Source organism: Anneissia japonica, unplaced genomic scaffold, assembly GCF_011630105.1.
Source record: "Anneissia japonica isolate Jap-2015-1 unplaced genomic scaffold, ASM1163010v1 scaffold288095_len80955_cov110, whole genome shotgun sequence".
NCBI lineage: Eukaryota > Metazoa > Echinodermata > Crinoidea > Comatulida > Comatulidae > Anneissia > Anneissia japonica.
In genome coordinates, this window is record NW_022710246.1 from 38,974 (window position 1) to 52,796 (window position 13,823).

The following is a 13,823-nucleotide window of genomic DNA, read 5'->3' on the forward strand; positions in this document are numbered from 1 at the left end:
AAGGATCATGTTTGTTTAATAATACTACTACTAATAGTAATAATAATAATAACAATTATGATAATGACCATAGTAATTATTGATAATAATATTAATAGCAATAAAAAGTGAAGAAAATTGTGCTAAATCCGAAAAAAGTTGTGATTTGTTGATCATAATATAGTATATATAGTTAAAGCTTAGTAAGCTATAGTTAGGCCTAAGTTGTCCTGGATATTAAGTATATCCCTGGTAAAAGATCATGAGAAGTTTGTTGGCGTTTCATTTTGACTATAATGGTGATGTGATGATGAATTTTACTATATAAAAGTGTCATTTCCGGCCAACTCGAGAGGTATTATTTCCTCAAATTTTCTCACCTCAGCCCCAGCCATGGTGGGGCTGAGGTGGTTGTGAAATCACGTTTTTGAAGTAGGCCTATGTAAAGTACATACTCAAAGACAATGTTTTTAAGCTTTGTTTTCTGTGGTATATCACATACACATTAATAAGATCTCTATGGTGTCAAAAATCCCTGATAAAAGATCATGAGAATTGTTTTTGGCGCTTCATTTTGACTAATGGTAATGTGATGATGATGAATTTTACTAAAAGTGTCATTTCTGGCCATCTATGGTACTATTTCCTCAAATGTTCTCACCTCAGCTCCAACCATGGTGTGGCTGAGGTGGGTGTCGACTCACAAAATGCCCTTCCCCTCCACATTTCAAAACAGATCTGTGCCCTTCCCTGGGTATGACATTAAACTCCATCGAGTCGGCTCCTGATGTCTTAGTGACTGCTGTTTGTTTTTAGGATGTGATCTGGTTTTTCATGTCCATTTTTCGTCATTATGACTATTCTGGATAAAGAATGTTTTGAGCAGAGGTGGATTCAAGGCCCCACCCCCCCACTTCATTTTTTAAGGAAAAAAAAGAAAAACATATTCAAATTGAAGTGCGATTTTTTAAGGACAAAAAAAAAAGAAAAACATATTCAAATTGAAGTGCGAGAGTGTAATTTCCGGCCGTCTGGAGTGCCCAAGTGACCTCAAAATTTCATCCATTTTACTTGTTGACACCGTCCAAAAAAGCTGTGAAACTTTAATTGGCAGTGCCACTTGAGTTGCACTGCCATTGGAGTTTTGAATTGCCACCAACGTTTTGCACTGTGACTCAGTTTTGCACTGCGACTCTCAGTTTTGCACTGTGACTCTCAATTTTGCACTGTGACTCTCAGTTCTGCACTGTGACTCTCACTTCTGCACTGTGACTCTCAGTTTTGAACTGCTCTCAGTTTTGCGCTGCTGACTCTCAGTTTTGCGCTGCTGACTGTGTTTTGCACTGTGACTCTCAGTTTTGCACTGTGACTCTGTGTTTTACACTACTCAGTTTTGCACTGTGACTCTGTGTTTTGCACTGCTGACTCTCAGTTTTGCACTGCTGACTCTCAGTTTTGCGCTGCTGACTCAGTTTTGCGCTGCTGCCAATTGTATTTTGTCCTTTTGTCGTTCCATAGTTGTAAGCAAGTGCGTCAAAGGAGTGCTATATCTACACATAACTTCGCTTCCGAGTGTTTCCTGATTGTGGAAAGTTACAAAAAAATAGCTACAGTATTTACATGTGTTGTTCTTTGTTATGTTTGTTGCATTGACCCATAAGTTTAAAAGCACTATGTAGGCTTATTGTAATAGTGTATTCAAACATCACCATGGTATGGCAATTTGTAGGCCAACCTCAAACCCTATGCTGAAAATTACACTCCATCGACGGTAGTTCAGTCGACCCACCCCCACTTATTTAAATGGCTGGAGGTTGAGCCGAGATACACTAAAAGAAAACCTCAACGAAGAAATAAATTAAAAGACCATATTATTGGTAAACTATTAATTCAGCAGGGATGAAAGAGAATTTCCCACCCCATCCCCTCCCCCTCCCCAAAAAAGAAAAACCACTGCGGAGAAAAAAATGATATGCACTTTCTACATTAGAAATATAAAATCAATTAAATAAACCTCTGAAACCCACATAGTCATATTTCTTCGGTGGCATCGCTCCCTGGACCTTTTTCGGTATATTTTGAACGATGCCCGACCAGGCCCACCCTAGCATATTCAAAACCCTAGCATATTCCTGTCTCTTATACACATCTAGATGTGTATAAGAGACAGGCTTCGCAGCAATTACTGACTAACCATAGACATCTGTCCATTTTCCCACCACAAGATTGTTTTCTGTACTGAGGCCTACCTTGCTAGCCGGCTACATGGCCCATCAGTGTTCTAAAATCACCTGCCCAAACATTTAGGGCCTAATTAACCAACAATCAGCTTTCAGTAATTTTAATTATCTTGTCAAATGTGCCGATCACAGCGAGTGTTCTTTCGGCCTCAATGGTCTTGTGTATAGGACGCCAAAAGGACAAAATACAATTGGCAGCAGTGCAAAACTGAGAGTCACCAGTGCAAAACACAGAGTCAGCAGTACAAAACCTGTCTCTTATACACATCTAGATGTGTATAAGAGACAGATGTAATAATGATCCAGAAAGTGAAAACATTGTTTTTATTCCGTATGATTGTTTAATGCTTTACCTTTTACAGTACAGAAACGAGAAAGTTTATAAGGTATGGTATTTAAACACACGTTTCACGACAGTATATATTAATAAGAATGACTACATGCTATCAAATCTATAGCACTACCTGAGCTGAAAAGAGAATTTAAAAAAAAAACACTCACTATATACCAATTTTTTTATCAATATAAATTGCATTGAATACTTCGTGATTCACACGAGATAAATATTTTTAAGGCTTTAATAATGTTCTATTCGATTAGAAAACACAAAGTTATATTCTAAACAATACAATTACATTTACTTCAGAATTTAATTTTTTTAATTAAAATAAAATCGTACTTGAAAAAAAGCCAAAAGGTAAAAAGTACAAAAGAAAAACTACAAATTTTCAATATAATTAAACAAACCTATGGAAAAAATATGTTGCAGATACCAGAATATGAAATTTGCAATAGTTACGAGATTTATCTGAATTTCAGTAACCTTGAAATCAGTTTAGAAATTGATGGGTTGTTTGCACGGTCTTCTGCGAGTTACAAAACATACAGACGAGACTTTAGGTTTAAAGAAGTGGCGGTATGCAAAGCCGTATGATCTTAAGACGCTGCAAGTTAGTTTTTCATTTTGCCCCCATCAATGTTTAAACCAATCCTTTCAAATTCATGACTTATTAATAAACTTAAATTAGGATGACAATACTACAGGTCTGAATTTACCGTAAATATAGGTATCAGCTTAAAATACCCATGCCTCTTCACTGGTTGCAGGGGTGACGCTCCGTCTGGGATAATAACCACAATCCGTCGGGGAAAATAACCACAATTCGTCGGAGAAAATAACCACAATTCGTCGGGGAGGAAAAAAATGTATATGTATTTTCTATGTATTAGTAGACTCTAAAATCAATTAAATAAGCATTTGACAACCCTAAATGGTTATATTTTTCGGGGGCTTTCGATAAATTTTGAGCAACACCTGACCATGCCCATTTTTTAAAGTCTAGGACATCGTCCCCTCTCCCCCCCCCCGCCTTTTTGTCCTCCCCTTCAGTCGGGGAGATCGGACCCCTGTCGGACAAATCCAGCTGGCGCCACCTTTGACTGGTTTTTGTGTAGTGAATAGGGCTTAAAAAAAAAAAAGGTTCTTTGCACAAATGCTTTCCGTAATATTGGGTCACAGTCTGTACAGTCTTAACTTGAATACACTGTCCCATCACATTAACGTTTGGTTGTAAAGTAAGATACTCGACTAACAAGTTCACACATATGTACACCTAATAATAAACACAGACATTATATGTAACATATTTCTCTGTTAAATTAAAATCAAATTTAAAGCTAGTCAAAGAAAATCATATAAACTGAAAAAAATTGTGAAAAATAACAAGGCAAAGGGAGAAACATTTTTTTAAAAATTTATCACACCAAATAAAGTAAATGAAAGACCTAAGATATATCGCGTCACAATCTACAGACGTGTGACGTGAAATGTACTTGTATAATAATGTAATTTTGAACCTATTTTGTTTTTAATGTGTTCGCATGTAGTGAAACGTAATGCTGATTAACTTGGTGCCCCTATGCAAACCAATCAATTCATACACAATACACAAAACTTGATATCACTCATTATCACGTAACTATTTCTTCATCGTAAGAAAGTCGTGTAACTATTTCGTGTGAAAATACAGTACAAACTATTTTACTATTTAAAAATTTTTTGGTCGAAATAACACGGTACCTCGTCACTCTAAAAAAAAAAATAAAAATCCAGTGCATCTGCTGATTTTCGGTGGTAGTCTGAAAAATGATCCATTGCGTGTTGGTCATGCTGTTGCGTTCTCAAAAGAGTCGTGTCAGCCGACAACTGTCGGGAGCTGTCAGTGCCTGGCTTTAGTTTTAAGAAAACTTTGAAAGGGTATGAAAAAATCTACCTTCTAAAGTGTGTGACATCCTTGCACTTACACCAATTAATAACATGATTTATATATCTTTTTCCGAAAAAAAAATGAAATAACTTGTATTCCCTATGTTAATTTAAATCCCTGTCTATTGAATTGGATTGGAATGGATTGATTGGATCAATTCGGTGTAAACACCAAGGATAGCCCACGAAAGTATAGTAGTAGGGGGTCCTTATGGTGGTGATCGGGCAGTACACCGGGAGACAGTCCAATACTCTTTTCTGAAGCGTGTACTGCGTTCTTTAACGTGAAAGTGGGCCATAAGTGCGTCTTATCCGAAAGATGGTGCGCTAATTGTAACTTGCATTTCAGCCCTCCAGCCTGAAACACAAGGAGAGGCAGCAATGGGAATTGAAATGGGGGACCTAGAGATCTCCACGGTCCAGCGCACACACAATGGCCACCACCAGATTAGCTGACTGAGCTAAGCTGCTCTCGACTATCAAATTTTCCTGGACAATAAATATTGTATGCCTGTATGAGGTACCTAAATATGGTCATGATGTGGTGTTATCATTACCATATTATGTAAACATCTCATGTTTTTGTCAAATAAAGTTTGATAGTCTTGACCAGGCTTTAAAGTTTATAATTATAATACATTATTTAATATTGTTTAGTATAGTTACTTCTTGTTTATAATTTTAACATAATTTTTTTTCTAGATTTTAATACAGTAATAGTAATTATTAATATTATTTATATAGGCACTGATGTGAATTGTATGTACCATATTTATTTAGTTCATTTTTGGCAGTTTGCCCTGCCGCTCAAATTACTTACACTTAATATGTAAAAGTATACTAAAGACTACATAAATGATATGAAATTCCCTGATATCATAAATTTACACACTCATCTCTTTTCCAAGAAATATGTTACAACTACATTGAAACACTGGTATATCTAAGCGGGCGTGTACGCCCCTTTAAAAAAACAAAAAAAAATACTGCGGCCTCTCCCAGTCAGCTCCCCTACCCTTGAAAATTTCCAAAAAAGGTCACGCTCAAGTACTTAAAAAGCACCTCACATCAGCCTATTGTACAACCTACTGCCCCTCATTTAATTACCGATCCCTCACATGATCATCGATTCCCACTCAACATTCGTACCCCATCACCTCCAACATTTAAAGTCTTCTAGATATGACACTGCATTGAAATCAAGTTTTCTAAAATTATAATTTTTTTATTATTATTATTTATCGTTGCGCACAAGAGAAGCAAAAACGCTGTCTCGTTCCATCAGAGCATTCGGAGTGTCAAACTCAATCATCCTACCGGCATCCAGCACAAGAATCTTATCCGAGTTCAGGATGGTCGCAATGCGATGCTAGAAAGCAGACAAGAAAATAATGTGTTATATAATGAAAATATAGTAGTTTACATCGGAGAACACATTGTTAACACTTTCTAATTATGGGATGGATATATCCATACTATTGTGTATTATTGGCAATTAGTGTACATAAGATAAGATAGATAAGATAAGGTAAAGATAAATTCTATTGTCATATTCCAAATAAGTGAACTATGAAATTACAATCTTGATGCTTGATAATAATAGAGAAGGCCATGAAACTTAGTAACTACTAAGATATCAATAAACACATAATATACATTTAATATACATTTAAGATTAGATACACATAGATACATACAAAATAAATACCAAAAAAAAGTTCTATAGCACCTTTGAATTATTTGCACTATGCATGATCCATATGTGAGGTCTCACCACTAAATGAGATGCATCGTTGGTGAAATCATATTGAGATATTCACCAAAACATGCCAAAGTCAGCATTTTTACAAAATTTTGATTTTAATGTTTTTGAATAACTTGATACTTATATTTTATGATTGTATTCTTTGTAAGTGAATTTTCTTGCCAAAACAGTGTTCTCTGTACATATTCTGTAATTCTAGTTATATTATTTGTACAGGTTAGTTTATCTTTGAGGCTGATTTTTTTTACAAAACGTGGTTCTTATATACCTAAACTTTAAATGCTAACATCTTTGGATTTACTTATAGTAGGAAAGCCATTTAAAGACCAAATGAAAGCTTATAATGTGATCTACCCAAATATAATATAAACCCAATTTTTGAATTTCTAACCATGACACTCATTTTGTGGTGAGACCTCACATGTATGGGCATGATATCATCATATCTATGAGGCCTGACGATATATGATATTTATTATACCCTAAACCAGTTTGAAAATATATTCATTCTGGTTCGGTTGCACGCTACCCAACAACCCCAGCATAGGGGATCACACAGGCAGGGTTGATGATATTTCCTTCTGAGTGGTACTGTGTATGGAGTTTACACAGTGCCTAGTTTTAGTTCCATCAGTAGTCTTACTTTATTACAGGCAGTTTAACAAATAAGCTTGCAACTTATATACATAATAACTTGGTGGAAAATCATTGTATAAAATATCAAATGCAATATTATAAACATTTGTTGTTTTTAATTAAATTATAATGTATAAATTGTATGTTAAATTCATTTCAACTAGTTTGAAAATTCCATACAACGCGGTGTACATTTTCTAGTGTAGTCTATTTTATCATGATTATTAGGCCCCTTTCGTTAATCTTAACAACTAGTGGAAGATATTGATTCAACTCACAGCGATAGTAAGAACTGTCCTGTTTTTGAAGGCTGTTGCCACAACATCTTGAAGAATTGCATCCTAGCAATTTAAAAAACAAATTGTTATACATCTCTCAATTTAATTGATTTTAATACAATATAGAAGAATAATAATATAAAGTATAAAATTATGAAGAATATTACAGAGCTAAATTGTTTGATTTGAGCCAATACACATGAAAAAATAACATTTATTATTATCAGTTTTTAATGAAAAATTGAAAAAATTGTTTTAAATTCATCCCTCCAAAAATTAACAATACATTAATAATACTGTTCAAATATCCTTTTGCAAAGATCTTTAAACTTGCTTGTTAGTTTATATGCTGGTATATCTTTGACACCTGTTAATATAAATTATTACTTATTAATGTTATATAAATAGACTTACCGTTTGCATATCAATCGATGCTGTTGCCTCGTCCATTACCAGAATCGTGGTCTTCCTCAAGAATGCCCTCGCTAGGCAGAATAGTTGACGCTGACCGACACTGTAATTCTCACCTCCTTCTGTAACCATTGCATCTATAGAAATGCAACAAAAGTTGAATTATAGTCCTCGAATGACAAGAACATTAAATACAAATTTTAAAAATAAACTATGGTGAATTGTTTGTTCAGCAACCAGACAATTCACAGCAGTTAAGGGACAATAAATAGAAAAACAATCATTGCCAAATTTTGGCCAAAGTGGGAAATATTGCAACCTTTTAAAACTGCAACTTTCAATGTTAATACACATGAACAAAGCCATAATGGAAAGAAGTGGTCATTGTCCTCGCCGTTCTATTCTTTAAGGGATTACTGAAGGAAAGTTTTCATCACAAAAAGACATCTTGAAGTGGAGTTTTAGTACATGAAGCAAAGATGTTTCTCGACAAAGTACAGCATGAAAAGACTACAGATATGACATTAATCAAAAAGGAAAGCAAAATAGAGAGAGTCTTATCAGGAATAGGCCAAGGCAACATATAAATTTAAGAATAGTCTCTTACAATAATTGTTTATATTTTAAGTGTAAAATTAAAATGGAATTTTTGACAAATTATGATTATCATTTTGTACCTTTATTGTACTGAACAATCAAACGATTTTGAAATAGTAATTGGACAATAGCATTGATTTTCTCTCTAATAATTTTTTTTTTTTTATAGAATTGATAATAAAACCAACCTAGGCCTTCATCTTGTGTCGATACTACAGGTTTCAGCTGAGCAATCTCCAACGCTTGCCACAAATCTTTATCAGATTTCTCACCCTGTGGGTCAAGATTGTACCTGCAAAAATGTAAAATAAATACAAAATAAATTAATGTTTTGCTTTTTACACAGTCATACTTCAATTTGGCTGAAATAATTATGACATTATGACATAATTTAGTCAAAGAATATATTAAAACATTGCTTTTACATCATAATTATCATGAAACATAAAAATGTTAAAAACTTGCACAGTTATAGTTAATTAGTGGTTGTAGAAGCGGTTGGTACTTTGGCTGTGGCTTCGACTCCCAACCATAAAATCAGGGGTTTAAAAATCTCGCTGTGCAAGACTATAGAGTCACTAGGCTAGGCACTTTATCTCTCATGTTTGTCTATCTCTAAATAGGTACATTATATGATGTTGTGTCATTGATTGTACTAGTTTCGTGCGTTGAGTACACAGGTAGCCGAGAAGGCTGGTGGCACTTTGTGCTGGGTTTTTGTTGTATCCAGTGACCAGGAGTATAACGCTCAGGGCCTTTGAATATTGATTTGGAATTGGTGCAATATAAATATTTGGCAATATTATTATCATTTTTGTAGTTTCAAGTGCACATGACCATGTCAAAGGTTGTTTGCATTACGGCGTTCTGCAAAGCCAACCTGAATTTCCATGACTATACAGTTGTATTCTATACTGTATACTGCCCTATTACCATTAGAAAGACCAAACCAGAAGTCTTCAAATTTCCATGGGATATTCTCTGTCTCTTATACACATCTAGATGTGTATAAGAGACAGGCGTTGTATGGAATTTTCAAACTAGTTCTCTGAAGAGAGCAAGGGTCAGCGAAGACTTGCCGCTGCCAGTTCGTCCACAAATACCAACCTACAAAACAATTTGAACTGTTAATAAACTATCAGATTTCTGTCAAACTCAACAGATATTATTTGTCAGACTTAGATGGATCCAAGTATAGAAGGACACATACTATATTTGATAAGATATGTCTGAAATACTGTAAGCACAAAAAAGAAGAAGTGCACTGTGTACACGAAAGCTAGTGGTTTGTCAATGAAACTACTCTTGAAAGTACTACATGACAAAAAGACTGGAAAATAACTCAAAAATTCATACAATTTTGAATTTCATTTATAAGAATCAAATAAATTGTTAGCTTTCAAAGGGCAAAAGATTTTTTTTATTTTTAAATAGTTTTCACCGACATTTTACGACAAAAATCCTTAAATTTATACCAGCCAAATTAAGGATAAAAAAAAACAACAAAAAAAAAAGGAAAAGTATTAATTAAATGAATGAAAAATTAATTTCTCACTATAATTTTAAAATAATTTATATTATAACACAAATTAAGCAATTCAAATGTGGAAATAATTATTTCTATTTCTTTAACATATTTTGAATAACTTTTTTTTTTTGTATAATAAACAGTTTTATAAAATTTCTGACTTGTGAAGTTTCAATAATAATATATTTTAACTGTACCCCAATATGCTAGCATGATTGTGCTACAAATATGAGGAATTGCATATATACATATATATAATTAATTTGTTTTATACTACAAATTATAAATTTTTTGTTGCTGGTACCAGGTAACCGGGAAGCACAGGCATGAAGGGACCCTTAGGGTGAAGGAAGTCATTGATCGAGTCCACATATCAAGCGCCCTGAGCATCATATGTTAGATGGATTTGACACTATATAAATCTACATTTTATTATTATTAAAAGTTCAGCATTATTAAAAAAAAAATATATTAATTACTGACCTTTTCTCCAGCACAAAAAGTTACAGACACATCATGAAGGACGGGATCAAGATCTGCGGCATATCTTACGGAGATGTCATCAAGCACGATTTCACCCTTGTTTGGCCAGTCTAGCGGCGGATCTCTTACTCCTGTAAATAATACCACATTTAATGTTTTATATAATATAAAAACAAAACAAAAAATTCATAGTTTAAGCCTAGGATAACAAAAATATAAAATAACTGATTTAGTATGTGCATTCTGGTGAGTGTAGGCTACATTCATGTTCATCCTTGCCATGAAGCAAGATTTGGTTTGCCACTCTGTGTGTTTGCCTGGGCTGAGCAAAAAAATATTCTTTGTGGTGTAAACAACAGCTCTGTTTGAGGTTCTTACAAACAAGTAGTAGAATATAACAGCACACCATATTACATTAATAGCGATCGGAAATGATGATGATGATGATGATGGTGTCACACATGATTGCCATACTTTGATGCCATCTCCACTTTCCGTGAGAGCCTGATAACGTAATATCGCCTACTGATTGCTAGTAAATTGTTAAAATAATCGGCAGTGTGGGTCCATGGCCTTCTCTATAAAATCATGTTGGTGCTGTGAGTAAATGGCCTTTGATAAACAAGATGCAGATTTATATGCACCAGACATACAAGTTTAGGATTGAAGAACATATATGTAGGTCTCGACACCACAAAATGAGATGCATTTCGGGTGAAATCATATTGAGATATTCACCAAAATAGGTCAAAGTCAAAAACTTTCACAATTTTTTTTTTTTTAAATAACATTACTTATATTTTATGATTGTATATTTTTTAACTGAATTTTCTAAATAAAACAGTGTTCTCTGCACATATTCTGTAATTCTACTCCTACTATTTGTAAAGGTTAGTTTATCTTTTTAAAAACGTGATTTCATATACACCTAAACTTTAAATGCTCACATCTCTAGATTTATAGAAGCCATTCGAAGACCACATAAATGCTCACAATGTGATTTAAACAAATATGACATAAGCTTTTTTTTATTTTCTAACCATGCGACTTATTTTGTGGTGAGATCTCACATATAAGAAAAACAAATATTTAAAAAAAATTACCATCATATTTTTCCATGATTAGGTCGCTATAGTAATGAACCCTCTCTACGGAGTTCATACTCATCTCAACAGCAGCTCCATTTTTTACCAACCAATTTAACTGACTAGCCATCTAAACAAATAACATATATATATGTTTTATGGGTTTTTCCCATTTGTCTTTTAAAATTTATATATTATTAAAGAATCTCTATTGAGATCCAGCGGGCCGCCACTGATGCACGTTAGAGATTGCATCTTTAGATCTCCGATCTTGTTCACAAACTCACGGACTAGTGCTGTCTCGTAAGAATTTCGTAGGACGCGTTAAGAATGACAAAATATTCTCTGTATCTACTGGAACCAGCCACATAGCTTGTATTCCACTATTTGCATTCACACCTGGGCTGTGTATACTGTATATATTGCCTTGGTTTGGCTCTGTAATCATTAGTGGTCGTGGGACTAGTTTGGGCCCTACATAAGCTGGTCGAACGTTTTATTTGGGTCTATACCCTAGCTGCACTGATGAGGCCTGGAAGGCCGAAACGGATCCGTCTGCAGATATTGGGATTCCTTCCAGTGGATGCTTAGTTTATTTTGTCATTCTGATCGGATTTTCTCTACTGTTCCGTTTTAATAGGCTTAGAAGTATCCATAATAATAAAATGTGATTGTTGGAATTGTAAACATGAAAGAAAACAATTTGATAATGTTATACTGTTTAGTGTAGAAATTCCTAATAAGCCTATTGTGCATAAAAGTTTGAACTTGCTATTATAATTTGTATGCTATTAAATATTTTGAGTATGTGCATTTGGATTTTATGTGCCACTTACTTTTATATTTCTATACTTATATAATTGACTTGAAAATTAGTATCACAGTTGAAGTTGCCTGTCAAATCCAAAATGGCATTGAAAAACTGTTTGATTTAGATAAAATTTGACTAGCAGATGGTTATAATAGAAATCACAACAATTTGGCATGTAAAATAAGATCGACTTAGGCAAACTCGACCTAAGAAAGTTTAATTGTATACACAAATTATCCCCACCATTTAAATTACAGTAATATATTACTGTTCCAATTACTCTTTGCAGTATATCCTTAAATTTTCAAGTATAATCATTAGAAATATTGCAAGCAAAAACTGTATCTGAAAGTTTATTTCTTTAAATGGGTAGATCAAATGTTTTGATTGAATTGTTTAAAGGATTGGCCATCAACATCAAGTTAAAATTAAAGCAAAGTAAATCCTTTATAATAAATATGCTGATGATATACTTTTGTAAATATTCATTGTAATATCAACAAGTATAATAAATCAACTGATTAAATGAAGCTTTAGCAACGGAAACAAGCATACTGTCACTAGATGTTACACTGAGTACTTAGCATAAGAAATTGGCAGTATTGTATTATACTCTAGGACAGCGAAGCCATAATATTTACTAATAAATTTGGCAATAGTAAGTTTTGATTCCAGAAAATGATCATATATAAAGCTTATAATGTGAAGAACATGAATATATAAGACAGTCAATTTTCTTATTTAGTTCACTGATACTGATTTTGCCTTATGGCAAGTTGTAAATTAGCTGCTGTACTGTACTGTAGTTGCACATAGGTACAATAAAAAAAAAAACACTTACATAAAGAGCATACATGATAGACAGTCCAATAAGGCCGGCATTGTTACCAGTCATCATAGATGTCAAACCGGCCAACAAAACAACAAACGCACCAATGATGTCCTAATATTAACAATATAAAACATTAATGCATTTAATTATTCTATTTCTTAAATAATGTACTTAGATATTTCTGATTATAAATCATCTACAAAAATAAAAAATTAAACAAAATTTAAAAAAATATGGACCTCCAACATTCAAACCTATCATGCAAAGATACTGAAAGTCACCATGGATTTTCAAAAAAGTTGCTAATTCATACATTACACTGGCCCCAAGTTATAAACAATTTGCTATGCATCACAAATTCTAGCTAAAAAGTCCTTTTTTTTTCTTGTCCTTATGTGTAAGATGCATGCTGATGTCAATTTAACTTTGTACACACTATCAAATTGTATACCCATTCATGATGTGATGTCATCATGACCAAAGTGTTTTTGTCAAATACTTAATTTGATTGTCTAGGCTCGACTTTATATCACTCACCAGTCGAACACCTAACCATCTGTTGGCAGTTTGGATGTACACATATGCAACGTTGTTCTTGTCGATTTTGCTCAGAATGGCATCTCTGAATGAATTCTGCAAACTAAAAAAGAAGCAACAATTTTTTAAAATATCTTCAACGTTAACATTACGGTATGACAACCTATTTAGGATACATTACATTAAAAGAGCTATGACATCCTAACCAACCAACTCTACATGTAGATAATTTGATACATTTACTTCTCTCAGAAATGAGCTACTGATTGTTATTCATTGATCCAATTTTTAGAAAAAAAAAGAAAAAAAGGAGGATTTGTTATTGAGGCCGAGGTGCCATGTAGATGATGCAATGATGAACTTCGACCTCAACAA

At 33.6% G+C, this 13,823-nt stretch overlaps 2 protein-coding genes across 3 annotated transcripts in view; both read right to left on the reverse strand.

The window, feature by feature from the left end:
* The window catches only part of LOC117106973, a 23,418-nt gene extending 21,093 nt beyond the window's left edge, over window positions 1-2,325 (reverse strand). The window contains exon 1 of one of the 2 annotated variants that reach the window (XM_033248490.1): window positions 2,229-2,325. The gene's annotated coding sequence lies outside the window, so the exon portion shown is untranslated. Of the gene's footprint in view, window positions 1-2,173 lie in introns of both variants that reach the window. The other variant, XM_033248492.1, reaches the window with a different exon arrangement.
* Window positions 2,326-5,138: 2,813 nt separating this feature from the next.
* Window positions 5,139-13,823, reverse strand: part of LOC117106975 (ATP-binding cassette sub-family C member 9-like) — a gene marked incomplete at its 5' end in the record, with an annotated part of 36,182 nt that continues 27,497 nt past the window's right edge. Inside the window, 10 exons of the mRNA XM_033248494.1 lie at window positions 5,139-5,854; window positions 7,165-7,227; window positions 7,579-7,712; window positions 8,361-8,464; window positions 8,800-8,927; window positions 9,214-9,279; window positions 10,184-10,314; window positions 11,287-11,398; window positions 12,921-13,022; window positions 13,449-13,551. Of these exons, the coding sequence (XP_033104385.1) occupies window positions 5,720-5,854; window positions 7,165-7,227; window positions 7,579-7,712; window positions 8,361-8,464; window positions 8,800-8,927; window positions 9,214-9,279; window positions 10,184-10,314; window positions 11,287-11,398; window positions 12,921-13,022; window positions 13,449-13,551 (1,078 nt within the window). The remainder of the gene's footprint in view (window positions 5,855-7,164; window positions 7,228-7,578; window positions 7,713-8,360; window positions 8,465-8,799; window positions 8,928-9,213; window positions 9,280-10,183; window positions 10,315-11,286; window positions 11,399-12,920; window positions 13,023-13,448; window positions 13,552-13,823) is intronic.